Genomic DNA, 13983 nt, shown 5'->3' on the forward strand with positions numbered 1-13983 from the left:
GTCAAGCTGCGGCTGACTTCCGAGCCCATCAAGCTCCGGTCGTCTTCCGAACCCCACTCGGCCGCTTTAGACCGCGCCGACCGGGCGACCACGCTCCGGGCCCCCCACCTTAGCTCCGGATGTTTCCCGCGTCGCAAAACTCAATCAGAATCAGAGTTCCCAGCCCGCCAGACTGTCGGATTCGTCGGGTTCACGAGCCATATGAAGCGGGTTTGAGCTGAACTCTCCTGAATCTAGATCCCATCTTGGCGGACAGCTCCCGCCAATGGTGGGCTTGGGGAGAGAATGCCGAAAGGCAAAGGAGCTGTTGAAGCTCGGGGGTGATAAGTGATCCTGGGTGAGATAGGGCGAGACTTCATCAGCTTCCAACTCAATCTCGCCGAGAGGTGACAGCTTCGGGGCGAACCCGGCAGAGTGAGCGATTATAAGTTCAGTCTAGAGGCAAGCTTGCTTGCTCCCCGGGCGAAGGTGCGCAAACGTAACACTAGCAACTACATAGAAGCAAAACCAAAGCAACCATGGCCGCTGTTTCCCGCCCGCACTTCGACTCCGGCCTCAAACGCTGGAACCCCGACGACGACAGCATCTACGTCCTCAACCGCGGCGACGTCGCCAAAGAGCGCGCGCGCCTCGAGTACAACCACCACAAGATCTGGCTGCCTCTCTGCGGCGGCCTCTGCCCGCCCCAAATCCTCGCACATCTGCGTCAGCTCCCGGCGCCGCGGGTCGCCGAGCTCGCGACCGGCACGGGCATCTGGCTGCGCGACATGGCGGCGCAGCTGCCCTCGACGGCGGAGCTGCGCGGCATCGACATGGACACGACCAAGTTCCCGCCCGCGTCGGAGCTGCCGAAGAACATGTCGATGATGCAGCACAACGCGCTGAAGCCGTTTCCGCAGGAGATGCACGGGACGTTTGATATGGTGCACGTGAGGCTGATATCGTTGGGGATGAAGAAGGATGACTGGGCGGTTGTGGCGAAGCATTTGTATGCGCTGCTGCGGCCGGGTGGCTATTTGCACTGGGAGGAGGTGGGGGATTCTGTGTGGAGGGTTATTCCGCCCAGCAAGGCTTTTGACGAGTGGATGAGGATTGGGACGTTGTGGTCCATGAAGGTCGGACGTGATCCCTTGTACGTCACCCTCTCGAATATGTGCTCTGCGATACCAGAGAAACTTTGGTTTGACTGACTATCATGCAGTATGCCCGCCCGTCTGCCGCTCATCGTCCAAGACGCAGGGTTTGTGGACGTGGACGAGAAGATTTTCAACTCCTTCGGCACCAGGGACATGCTGCACGAGCCGATGCTCAAGATCTCCAAAGAGCTGGTCCGGCCGGTGATGCTCTGCGTGCTCGAGGACGGCGGGCTGGAGACAATGCAGTCCGAGAAAGATATTGATAGGCTGCAAGAGGAGATACGTCGTGATGTGGAGGAGAGCGGGGTCAAGTTTGGGTTTTACTACAGTTGGGTCTGGGCGCGGCATCCCTGAACTAGACGATGGACAGAGATGCTGGTGCATGTCGAGCCTTGGTCGAGATGAGTCGGAGAGGAGACGCTGACAAGTAGGACGTAGCTTGTAAACACAGGTCTAGAACATTTGATCACGGCGCGCTTGCCAGGATATTGTCTATCTGTGTTGGCTGTGCATTGCGGAGCGATCTAACAGCACTGTGTTCATGACTGGGTCATGACAAGAACGGCTCCTGGGCACCAGATACTGCTGCGTCACGCAGACCTGTCCAGAATGGAGAGACTATCCGCAGCTCACGCCGGCGTTTCGGTCTCGACTGCGTGGCTCGCGATCGCCTACCCCGCGGGGGATGGTTCAGCGGAGGTGGGGACCGTGGGGTTGATGACGGCAAGAATGTGGTCCCATGTTCATGCTGACGAACAAGACTCGACCCCGCGCCGTCACCGCAGGTCTCGACTTGGCGATGTATCAGTGCACGCCGTCATCTGATGTTGAAGGTAAGATGGTCCAGTCGCGTATGGCGCGGTGCTCCGTCCGGGGAAATGGATCACGGGGTAGTCCCTGGCGGAGAGATGGGGTGGACAGAGGACCTGTTCGAAGATGTTAGCTTCGATTGTGATACAGGGGAGGCGGGGACGTAGAACAGCGGATGATGAAGTCGAAGAATCCAGCGAACGGCTATCGAGGTGAAACCAAGGGTCCATCGCTCAAGCCGAGAACGCACAGGGCTCATGCCAGAAGCCAAAGCTCAAGATGCACCATGGGTCCCTCAACAGCCTCTGCAGGGACACCTCGACAGAGGATCGTCCTCTTCATGTGGAACTTCGACTCCTACAGGATCAGACTTTCTCGACGTTGCAGTGAAGTGGCAAGCATTTCTAAGATGCGTGTGCTTCGATCGTTGACGGCGTGGTTCACATCTGTGCAACGGGAGCATAAATGAGATTGGCGTAGTTGATGGACCATCTCGTGGGTAACACTCATTTCGCATCACGATGGAGCACAAGCGAAGAAAATCGGGTTGATGATTGAAGTCAATTGATCTGTTCTGCTTCGAAATATCCTCCGCACCCGCAGTCCGGCTGCCCGCTGCCTGATCGAGCCCATGAAAATGGCGGTCCTGTGACTGGTCATGTCAGTTTGGGTTCGACATGAGTGCGACAATTCATTCAAATGAGAGTTGAGGCCAGGTGTCAGGCTCTAGGTTTTGATCTCAAAGATCCAGATGTAGGCTGGATCTCGACGTCTAATTAAATTTGAGAAAACATCACGCGAGGCAGGAAAGTGAAGTGAGAAATGGAGAGGGGAGTGGGCTTACCTGTTCCGCGATGCTATCGCGTCAAACCGCCGAGACTGGATGGCGACGCGTTCTGTTCCTTCCACTTGGCTGGTGCCAGAGATGCTGCAGTTAGTATGACAGCGCATCTCAAACGAGCAGACGCATCGCTCCTGGGTGAACACCAAGCTTGCCGGCCGCTCCTCAGGTCTTTCGCTGAGAGAGCCTCATGACAACTCTCGACCAGATTTTGGAGGTGATGCAGAAGGGAGGTTGCCGAAAATTTTCGAGGCTCAATCCGGCTAGGCGCGTGTTATATATCGCGCACGTGCTGAGGGCACGATTGGCCAAGCCCGCAAGCCACCCATGATATTCTTCTATCCAGGGCCCCACATCGCGATCTTCCAAGTGTCTAAGCGGTAGAGTGTTGTAAGAGGTGTTACTCAACCCCGAAGGTGGTGTTGCAGACGAACTTGGAATCGAGACCTGTAAAGATGAATGTTAGTCCAGTATTCTTAGCAGTTTTATTTGGTAAACTGAAGGGGAGATGGAGAGTTTCAGAACAATTTGAAAAGAAATCATGGTCGCTTCGCACCAGCGATCAGCATCGCGAGAAGTTTGTCATCACCACAGAGGCTTGGCAGGAATGGGAACGATGAGAAATGGCAACTTACCCGTTGCAAATGCGGCAACCTTTGCCGTTTATGAAATCGCCATCACGCTTCGACTTTATCCTAGGGAGCACTTCCGTCGATCAAGCTAAGCTTCTTGGGTCCTTCTCACCATGGCAGCTGGGTCACGGCGCGGCGCGTTATGGGATGGAGCCCTCGAATTCGCCTGAGACGTCGCGGTATCAAGGGCTCATCGGCAAAACGGCAGCCTTCGACAATGAGGATCAGCCCCAATGGCATCCAGAAGACTTGCTCTGTGAAAATGGTCAGACGCTGCAGAGATCCAGACGGTGGGACTGTTGTTCGGGGCAAGCGTGACTGTTCAGACACCTGAGAATGCAATCATCCTGCCCACCAAGCAGGTTTCAGGGCACCATTGCCGGGTTGTCATCATGACAGAATCATCCTGGTAAGATCTTAAGAAGAACAAGTGTGCTTACGGTGCAAATAGCTGTCGGGAGGTAGCATTTCTCGCATCTGAGCCGGGGTGGTACTGGTTGGCAGGAGCGACCAGAGGACCTGCCACAGGCGGTAGGTGATGGTAAGAATCTGTGACACGACACATCCTGGTTAGCCAGACTTCGAGAAAAATGTGCATGGGAGTTGTATGAAAGAGGAAAGCGCTGTTCAGACACGAGAGGGATCAATCATCCTGCCCTCCCAAGCATGGATCAGACCACCATCACTCGACGATGTCATCACCACAGCAATCGGCGACCAAAGTGTTGAACATGACGAAGAACATACCATAGCAATCGTACCGGCAATTTACGCCGAGCTGCCTTGCGATGCTGCGATAGGCGGCAGCGAACAGGTCAGGAGTTCGGGGCGCGGTTGCCGAAAGGTTTGTCGAAGAGGCAGGAACGCTCGATCGACGCGGGTGAGGACGATATCGATCCTAAAATCTCAAGGTCGTCAGTGGAAAGAACTCTTTGGGGATGAAAATCAGATCGTGGGGGAGAAAGCGCAAGGTCAGTTGTATGATGGAAGGTCCGCACCGACCGCTGACGCAGCCTCGGATTTGGAATGAGAAAATATCATCATCGCGCGAGGGAAGATTCGGGAAGGAAATTGCCGGGTTACTTACGCAGTTGATGACAGCGTGGTTCCGTTGGTGACGCTGCCTGTGAGCTCTGATGAGTTGAAGCCTGATGATGCAAAGTTGAGTGGAAGATGGAATATGGAGGTGAGGGGGAGAGGGAGATTTGTAGTTGCAATAAGGTGGAAGTGGAAGAAAAGGATGTAATTGGGCCTTGGTATAAATGTTCAGGGACACAAAAGATCCTTCAAGCGTGGGATAAAGACTTAGGGCGAGGGCTCAGTCTGCTCAGAAGGCAAGAGATACTCTAAGAGCACTGACACGACTGCTTGATGCCCCCGTGAAGACTATCATGGGAGTATGGGGTAAAAATATAAGGTTGGCTGTGTTCTCAACGACATCTGGGCATTGCAAGCGCGTAGAGATGGTTGAGCGCACCTAGATGTCATGCAAGTCCGAAAGAACAATGTATCAAGTGTATTCAGTAGGGACGACATGAAGTCAAGCCTGAAAAGTCGCAAAGACATGGTCAAACCTTTTTTAAAGGGGCTCTTTTACCTAGAAACTGCATTCTCCCATTCTAGTTTCAATTACAGACAGGAAAGAAAAGAAGCCAAGTAACTTGACAAAGTAAACATAAAAAGCCCCTATTTTGCTTATTCTTTCGAAGATACCAGATAGGAGCAAGTACCAGCCTGTTTTCTTTCGACACTTTTCTTTAGAATTCTGACCCATGTCGGACTGTTTGGGCTCATTGTCCACATGGCTCTGTGTATTTCACACTTGTTTTATGAGACTCATTTATCAAGGGAGCAACTTGAAACCAGTGACACAGCAGCGTATGTTATATGTGGTTTCCAAACAACAGAGAACGAGGATAAATAAACGCTGTGACAGCCCTGTTGCAGTTATCTGGCCGGCTTTGGATGATAGCTACTCAAAGGGCCAACGTCTCTCTCCGTGAATCACCCTTCATTATACAACATCGTCTCTAGCCTTACCAGATTTTCCAGCCAATGTATCTGGCGCGGAGATGAACAGTCAGCTGGCCATGGACGCCCCGATCCTTCGGTGGTCACTGTTGTATCCCGAAAGCCTCCCCTGCTCGGAAATCAAGTACAATCAACGCCAGAATATGGCGCTAGTGTGAACTCTACTTGCGTGGCGGTGAAGACTCGGCTAGCGATGGCCATTCGAATCGTACCATTGGCATCCGTTGTGATATAGAAGAACCTGGTGTATGTTGCGGCATTCTGCCCATCATTGTCGGTTGCTGAGCAGGCAAGCGTTGCACCAGAAATAAGGCCGGAAGAGCTCGTTTGGCAGATTAGAGGAGCCAACGTAAGTGCAGCGGCCTGAGCTGGCGAATACCCATTCAGGGGCCTCGTATCCATGGCGAAAGGCGCAGCTAGAGCAACTGTTTGGCCGGTACTCTCAAAGACCTGGCCGGTGGTGAGGTTTATGTCGAACAATGCAGCTGGTGTGGCGTCATTCCCGGCTTTGAGAACGAAGCGATTCGTGCCAAGAGTCACTTTGTAACCCTGTAGAGACGCTGGGCTCGTCACTTTGAGGCATACGTTTTGGGCGGGTATTATAGTGGAAGTAGGAGCTGCGCGTGTTAGCTTTTCTTCAACCCGAATGGCGTGCTATCGAGAAGGGCATACCTGTGGTCGAACTAGAGGCCGTAGTACTTGACTGGGTCGATGTGGTACTGATTCCAGAGCTGCTCGATATGCTACTGGTGCTCGTTGACGTGCCGCTAGTGCTGGAGGATGATGTACTCTGGGTGCTTGATGTGGACGAGACAACGCTGGTAGTCGTGGTGGGCGAGGCAGTACTGGTACTGGCTGTGGACAGACCACTGTTGGTGCTGGTGGAAGTTGAAGAAGAGCCGCTCGCACTACTACTAGTGACCGTACTAGGCTCACTTGTGGAGCTATCAGCTGACGAAGCGGTCAGGGAGGATCCTATCGTGGAAGATGTTGATGTAATCGCTGTGGGAAGTGATGTCGGACTAGTCATGAATGTCTGTGTTGACGATGTTCTCGTAGCGATATCAAAACTGGTGAACTCTGTAGTAATGCCCGTGTTACTTCCTGTTTCACTGGCTGTACTCGTGCTTTGTGAAGTTCTTGTAGTAAATGTAGTACCGGAAGATTCAGAAGGAAATGCCGTCGAACTGGTGGTCTGTGTTTGAGCAGACGATGGCGCACTAGAACGGGTGATTGTGAATGTATTCACCGAATTCTGCGTAGTCGGGGTTGTGCTCAAGCTCAGGGATCCAATGCCCAACGTGGAGGTTGATGTGAAGCTTTGAGCCTGAGCACTTGTTTGTGAGTCTACAATTCTTGTAGAAGCAGTCGACGAGGTGTTCGAAAACAAGGGACTTGATGATCTGGAGCTCGTTACGACCGAGAATGGTGTGCTTGGATGAGATGAGGGCTGTGTCGAAGATATCGATGCCATAGGGGCCTGTGAATTGGCGTTGGATGTCTGAAATGATGGTTGTCCTGGGTTGTTCATTGTAGAACTGGGGGTTTGAGGAGATGCAGTGGCTACAACAGTTTCCGGACTCAGCTGAGATGGACGAATAGCAGCCGCTGAAGATATTGATGAAGTGACAGCATTGCTGCTCGAAACCATCGGCGTAGGTATCCCCGAACCGGTGGTCGGAGAAGCCACTGATGAGAAGGCGTTTGACGAAGAGATAATCGTGTTGCGCGAAGAGACCGATGGAAATATTTCCGAAATAGTGGCTGGAGGAACGGAGCTAGTGAAGTCCATGATGGTCAAGACGAATTGCAAGACGGGCACAGGAGATTCGACACCGGCCGTAGCTTGACGCTTGAAAATCGGCATACGGCTTGAGCGGAAGCCATTACCGAAGTGCTGCGTGAGCTCATTGTCTTTGTGGAAACAGGATCAATAATTCAAGTTCACTATTACACACTCCCTTAAAACCCGGAATAAACGTACCTTCATACACACCGTCGTTGGTGGCATGCGCGAACGGGAGGCTTAGAATGCATGCTGCAAAAGCCACGGCTGATACCATCGCGTGTAGTGCAACGAGCTGAAGCATGCGCTAAGGAAACTTTGATCTTCAACGCAGATTCGCGAATCAAGCTAGTGGGGATACTACGGGCTTAAATCTTCGTCTGTCCGTAATTGAGAGACATTGTGTTGGCTGGTTGCCATGTTGTGGCAGGCTCAGGAATTTACAATCACCCTTCTGACTTGAAGACAAGCCATGTCTTGGTCAATTGTACTAACAACCAGTGAATGCCATCAGAAATACAACGTCCCCGTAAAACATGTTTCACCGAAGGAATGAATATTCGGTAAGTTAACTGGCCAATTCTACCAAAGTCACGACGAAATGCGGGTTTACAGCGAGGGTGCTGGCTCCGTCACTAAAGAATTTCTTCCTTCAAGAAACTCAGGTTTTCATACATAGAGACAGGTATCTATGTTCGGCTTCTCAATCTGTGTAGAATCTTGAAACTTTAGGGACGATTGGGGTGCAAAAAACCGTTGCAAAAAGTATCCTTGCCACAAATTCGGCTGCTCCGAAGCTGCAAAAGAATTCGACGTTGGCCTGATTCGAACAGACGCTCCCGAAGGAACAAGATTTCTAGTCTTGCGCATTAGACCACTCTGCCACAACGCCGGAAGATCCCTGTTGCTTGATGCATCCAGGGGTGGAGATGCTGGACACTCGGCCAGATTGCGATCAAGATCCATGGAGCGGGACCCTCCGACTCGCCACCACCAGACTTCGCCATTCTGCCCGGCGGGAATCGTGAAGGCAAACCTGCGAAACGAACAGCCGGAATCCGCTTTCCTGCGGATGATTGGTACCCCAGGCGGGTCAAAGGGTCTTGAGATGTTAGAGCATAGGAAGGGAATTGAACATGTTCCTTGTCCTGGCTTCACCAAGTTACCTTTCGCAGAGATGAGCTTGAAAGTAAGGTCATGTCAACGGCCCTCATCAATGCTCTCGTATGCTGCAACAACTGCTGCGACAGATGAAGGATAAACGCAATTCGTAGCGTCGAGGGCCCACGCACCCGCATGTACTCCTTTCCTGCTGGTGACGAACGAGCGGTCCGGACGCGTCCGCATGTTTCTAAAGATGCCTTGACCGCATTAGGTCACAGAATGTCGTCGTTAACACGGGAGTACAAGCAGTAAGTCCGGTCGATCCATGTCGTGATTGATCGACGTCCGGGTTTCTTGTCCAGACTCTCGGGTTTTCAATCCGATCCATGGTTCAGACTCGCGACACACTTTTTTCATGTACCGTGAATACAACTTATTCAAGATCATCATAATGAAGAGGCAGGCAGACATTGCCGACAGCCGCGTATTCGTTCTTCCAGGCTGGGAAGTTTGCCCCTGTCGCTTGAGATTTGGTGTTAATGGTTAGGCGGGCGAGTTGCTCGACGTTGAGTTCAGAAGGGGCAACGTTGGCGCTCACAGCGTCAAGCTGGTCTTTCTTGTGGCAAACTTTGTCATCGCTGTTCGGTGACATTGACTCATGCTCTATCCCGCCGGCGATATGAGCAAGGGCGTCCTAAAGGCATGTTTCCGTTTCGTTTCTTGAGAAAGGCGCCGACCTCTGGTTCAAATGGAGTTGCCAGGTCTCAACAGTCTCCTGGCTGAAATGGATGGCGAATAATTGCGATCTTAATCCGTCGTCCGCAGCTTCCGATCTACCGTCCGATGTTATCGCGGCGTTGCCTCCAGACGAAGTAAGCTCGCCCATGTGCGCCGCCCAGGCGGGTGTCGGCTGATCCGGTTGCAAAAACGTCCGTCAGCCCAAAGTCCATGTTGTAGGGCTGGGCCAGCTGACTCGGCGCGACGGGCAGATGAAGGGACGACGACCGAACGCCGATGAGCTAGTCCATTCAGATCCCGCGGCGTTTGCAAAGGACGTCGCTGCTGGCTGTCCTGATTATCCTGCGGCATCGGCGGCCGCTGCTGTGCCTGGATGTGGAGCGAGGGGATGCCTGCCGTCCGGTCTTTGGAAGGTTGCGTCGCCGCAGTCTCCGATGTTGTTTCGTTTCGGACGACGCAGTGACGGGCTCAAGGTGCGCGCACCGGGGACAGCAATTGCTTCCGTTCCCGCCGTGTGCGCCGCCACCGCTATGAGTCGCCATCAATCGGTATGAATTTTTGGTGGAGGACTCGGATTGACGAATGCGACGCAGTTGGTGAGCGTAGCACTGGGCGCTGGCGGATCGCTACAGGGGTGGAGGGGTCTGCTTGGGCTCTGAGGTTACAACTGGCGAAGACATTTGCAGCCTTTGTGGATAAATGATCGTTCGCTTCACGGGTGGATGAGCCGATCCTAGGATCTTAGCTGAACATCATAAGAGATGGACTCTTCTGGCTTAGCTGCCGTTGACGACGTCGTTCAGAAAAGAGACGACGACTAGAGCAGTTCGGACTTGGTGTCGTGCATTGGACAATCTAATGAGTTGCTAAGGTTCAGTTCCTACACGTGCAGTGAACAAATGATGGTGGGATGGAAGATGGGATGCTATTCTCGACCAGACACATTGCGTGATGATTATGTTCAGCTGACAAATTGCGCGATAAGACCGCCTTCTAAGGCCTGCCTTCAGACGAAGGATACGAGCATTCGCGAGGCCGTTGGACTGCTCGGAGAGTGCCTTTCGTCCAAAATTCCCCGCATAAGCCAAGATCTTCATGTACCGGAACATCACGTTTCACGTCACGACGCACATCGTTACGGTGTGTAGACAACAGGTGTCAGTCAAGTATTGGGCGAAGAATAAGTATTGAACATTGAATGGTATGAACTTTGTACAAGAACATTGCAAATCCCAGATTGCGGGGTCAAGCCCTTTTTGAAACTTTCAGGTCTGGTTTCCAAGTCATCTCGTCTCAAGGCTGACCGGGTATCAGATGCGACTCCGACGTCTCTCTAAACTCTATTTTCCTGTTTAGAAGCGCTTGCGAAGAGCCCGCTTCGAGCTGCGGCGCTTGTTGCAGGAGGACTGTATGTCAAGGTTTCGTGGTCAGCACAACGAACTCTTTTGAACTTTCTTAACGGTTTCAATCCGAACTCTAAGAGCAGAGCCTCGGACATATGGGACGTTAAAGGATTGGAATGACTTACGGCAGGGGCGGAAGGAGTGGCGCTGGGGGTGGCAGCGGACTCGTCAGAGGCACCAGAGTTGCCAGAGGCCGGGGTGGAGGGGGTGGCGCTGGGAGTAGCAACGGTGGCGAGGGTGGTGGGAGCCGCGGAAGCAGCGGGGGTGGTAGAGCCAGAAGAGCCGGAGCCGGAACCGGAGCCGGAGGTGAAGTCGACGCAAGACATGTAGGTCTGGCCGGCCTCAGCAGAGTCCCACCACCACTGGAGAACGCAGTTGCCGGCGGTGCCGCAGTTGGAGGGGAGGGAGTCGGGGAGAGTGACAGAGAAGGCGGTGTTGTTGGCGGCGACACCGGTCTTGGTGGAGGCGTAGTTGGTGAAGGAGATCAGGGGCTCGCCAATGACGGAGTTGGAGGTGGTGTCGACGACGGAGACATTGGCAACACCGGTGTGGGGAGCGCGGATCTCAACCTTGAAGTCGACGGTCTCACCAGGGGAGTAGCTCTGGATGTTGGTGTTGTCGGCGAACTTGTAACCCTTGCAGAGGGCGAGCTCGCACTTGGAGGCGTCGAGGCTGCTGCCGGCCTGCTGGGCGAGGCCCTGGATGTTGCCGTACGGGTCGGACTGCTCGGTGTTCCACATGGTGGTGCCGCAAGCCTCCTTGAAGGCATCACCAGCGACACGGGGAGTGGGCGAGGTGACCTTGCCGTGGGCCGAGACGGCGGCGACGAAAGAGAGAACGGTGACGATCTTGGACTGCATCTTGAAAGATTTCGGTGTTGATAAACTCGACGAAAGCGAAGGTTGTCGTTTCAAAAAAGCGAGTGAGAGACTGGGATTTGTCTTGCGATGTTGTAAAAAGCTCAAAAAGAGTGGCTTGTGGCTAGCACAGCTGTAAAGAGAGTGTGAAAGAATGAACGTGAATGGAATTTGACCGGATGGAATGAGACGCAGAGTTCAGATAGAAAGACGAGCAGAAAACCGGTGTGGCATGAGTAGGATCTTATACGGATGGATGGTGAGCAAACCCATCGCACCCCTATGCGAGCGGTCGTCGTCACTGCGCTGGTGTCATGGACGGCCCAGTCCGGACCCAGCCAGGGATCGGGATCCAATCTATTCGTGACGGCTTGTAGCGATAAAAGCTTTCAGGGGATAGGAACTCATAGAGAGGAGCGGACGAGGGACGGAAAGCCCAGGCCAGCGCTTGACCAGGCACGAAAGAAGAAAGACAGGCACACACCCTCGAGGGGTTGAGCTGCTCACCGCGTGGTCCAACAACCTTCCAAGAAGTTCTGGAGACTCAGACGCCCCAATTGCTCCCAGACTCGCGCAGATGCGATCCATCCGTGGTCCTGGAACATTGGACATGGCAGACCAACAACCCCGGACACCATCCGACCGAGGGAATACCAGCGATTGGCCCAGGCGCGGACAGGGCTCCCGTCTTTGGCTGTAGTCGCCCAGTTGTTTAATTTGAGTGAGGCTAGGTGGGCTCCTGTTGGACCGAGTCTTGCCCGTCTTTGGTCGGTGTCCCTGCGCAGACGCCCACGAGGCGTCCGTCATGATATGATCCCTGTCCGTCCTACTCCTGACTGGGGTCGCTGAAACGGTACCATCACGCATCTTTCAGGCGGCTCCGCCGAGTGACCCCCACCAACACATCCTTTTCGCGATGCCTCGTCCGTCTCCAAGTCCCCATCGCGCCGGCTGAGCCTACTTCTTACTCCATCCCATCGTCGGTCCTCGGCTTTCTCATCTTCGATGACCTTGCGATGGAGATTTGACGCCTGGGAACTCCTTGACGGAGGTAAATGGACGGTCGGACGGTGAAGGGAAGATGCTGCCAGTGCGGGTGACAGATCATGTTTGTTGCATCCACGTTCATCATCTGGAAATTTGGGTTGCCGTAATCGTCTGTTTCAAGAAGTTTCTCCCTTGGGACGCACATTCAGGAGTGACGTGAGTCGCTTATTCGTACCCGCTGGCTTGCCCAGGCACCGTTTGCTATGGCCAGTCAACTGCAACGGGCGACCACATCGTATGCGGCATCCAGACCGGGCGCCGCCCTGGTCACCGGCGATACAAATTCACCCGTACTGCCGAATGAGTAATCTGCCCGATCCCAAAGACACGCATGTACAAGCCGGACGGCATCTCAGATAGAACGAGATCCTTCCGTGCTGCAACCTCGTTCCATCTGTGATCGACTCCCACAATTGCTCCTCTTCAGCCTCTCGACGAATCTGCCGACGCTCAGCGCACCATCAATCATCAACTTCAGACCGGACTTCGCCTGGGGCATACTCCGCTGGCTTCCGTTTCGTTGGCTGTTAACCAGGAATACCGCGTGTCATAAAAACGCACATCTCCAGCGGTTCTCGACTTTTTCGTCCCAGTTATGGCATGCAGGTTGGGAACATGGCCTTCCAGGTCCAGGCCCGATCGTATCGGTGAGCTCCTCGCTGGCTGCTGGTTGGACAAGGTGAGTGAGTGAGTGCGCAGGCAGCCTCTCAAATTCTCGTTTGTTCATTCTTCCAAGTTCCCCTTTTCGTCCGATCATCAACTGAACACATTGAAACTCACCCCCGTGCCCACAACGTGGATCCTCGGCAGGGTCAAGGGCGCTAAACCCTGCGACCGTAGCGCGGCCCCCCAGTGGTCCTAGTCAGCCTCCCTCCTGAGCCGTAAGATTGGGCCTCTTTAATCTTTTACCTTCAGGTGAGAAGGGGGAAGCGAGGAAAATCGGGAAGGAGGGGGAGGGATGAATCATGGGGAGGAGGGCAGGCTCCAGCGGTTTATGCGACGGAGAGTGTGGGAGATGAAAGGCTTTTAAAATTTATGGGATGAAGATGGATCCTTCTTGAACAAATAAATGGAAATGCTCGCCGCCCCCGGTAAAAGATTTTCTGATCCGCGCAAATCGGCTGCCGGCCGATCATATCGGCCGAGTACTAAGGGGTGAATGACGCCATGGGGATTTCCATTACTTTTCGGCGGTCGGCAATGAGTATCCGGAAGATACAACCAGCAGACATTCGGCGATATGGCAAGTTTGGTCTTCGGGCAGGCCGAGAGAACGGAAGACGTGGAAAAAAGAGAATATTCAGAAAACAACAAATTCGAATTCGATATGTTGTCCCAACTGGAGATGGATTAGTTGATAGTGGGCGTGTGCAGATGAACCAGTGCGTAGCGTTCACTTAGGCCAATCATGACCAATGTCTGAAATAGACAGTACCTTTCTTTTTTCCTTCAGATCGGCACCTTTTCTTATCATCAATACATGTTTTTATGAGACTCACTGATGGGATCAGAGTTATTGGGTGAAGTTGTCGTTGTTGAGATCCTCTCGCCAAGACGGCCAAGCCCAAGCCATCTTAATTAACTGTCAAGGAAGAGCA

The 13983-nt window shown here is 53.4% G+C and overlaps 4 protein-coding genes across 4 annotated transcripts; 1 reads left to right on the forward strand and 3 right to left on the reverse strand.

Annotated features, from left to right (window-relative positions):
* Positions 1-518: 518 nt before the first annotated feature.
* tcpN-1 (N-methyltransferase tcpN) lies at positions 519-1490 on the forward strand (the record flags this gene model as incomplete). The annotated part of the gene is made up of 2 exons (XM_032036789.1): positions 519-1132; positions 1202-1490. The coding sequence occupies 2 exons, from the start codon at positions 519-521 to the stop codon at positions 1488-1490; spliced, it is 903 nt and encodes a 300-aa protein (XP_031884225.1).
* A 972-nt stretch (positions 1491-2462) lies between these two features.
* CGGC5_v000235 (uncharacterized protein) lies at positions 2463-2897 on the reverse strand (the record flags this gene model as incomplete). Its single annotated transcript, XM_032036790.1, has 2 exons — positions 2463-2598; positions 2791-2897. The coding sequence occupies 2 exons, from the start codon at positions 2895-2897 to the stop codon at positions 2463-2465; spliced, it is 243 nt and encodes an 80-aa protein (XP_031884224.1).
* A 2673-nt stretch (positions 2898-5570) lies between these two features.
* Positions 5571-7513, reverse strand: CGGC5_v000236 (uncharacterized protein; the record flags this gene model as incomplete). The annotated part of the gene is made up of 5 exons (XM_032036791.2): positions 5571-6067; positions 6123-6452; positions 6700-6930; positions 7122-7364; positions 7435-7513. The coding sequence occupies 5 exons, from the start codon at positions 7511-7513 to the stop codon at positions 5571-5573; spliced, it is 1380 nt and encodes a 459-aa protein (XP_031884219.2).
* Positions 7514-10430: 2917 nt separating this feature from the next.
* CGGC5_v000237 (uncharacterized protein) lies at positions 10431-11341 on the reverse strand (the record flags this gene model as incomplete). Its single annotated transcript, XM_032036793.1, has 2 exons — positions 10431-10484; positions 10607-11341. 2 exons carry the CDS (start codon positions 11339-11341, stop codon positions 10431-10433), a joined length of 789 nt encoding a protein of 262 aa, XP_031884221.1.
* Between the last annotated feature and the right edge of the window lie 2642 nt (positions 11342-13983).

This window comes from Colletotrichum fructicola (assembly GCF_000319635.2).
Source record: "Colletotrichum fructicola Nara gc5 chromosome Unknown KSG_Nara_v1_contig01, whole genome shotgun sequence".
In the NCBI taxonomy this organism is placed as follows: Eukaryota; Fungi; Ascomycota; class Sordariomycetes; order Glomerellales; family Glomerellaceae; genus Colletotrichum; species Colletotrichum fructicola.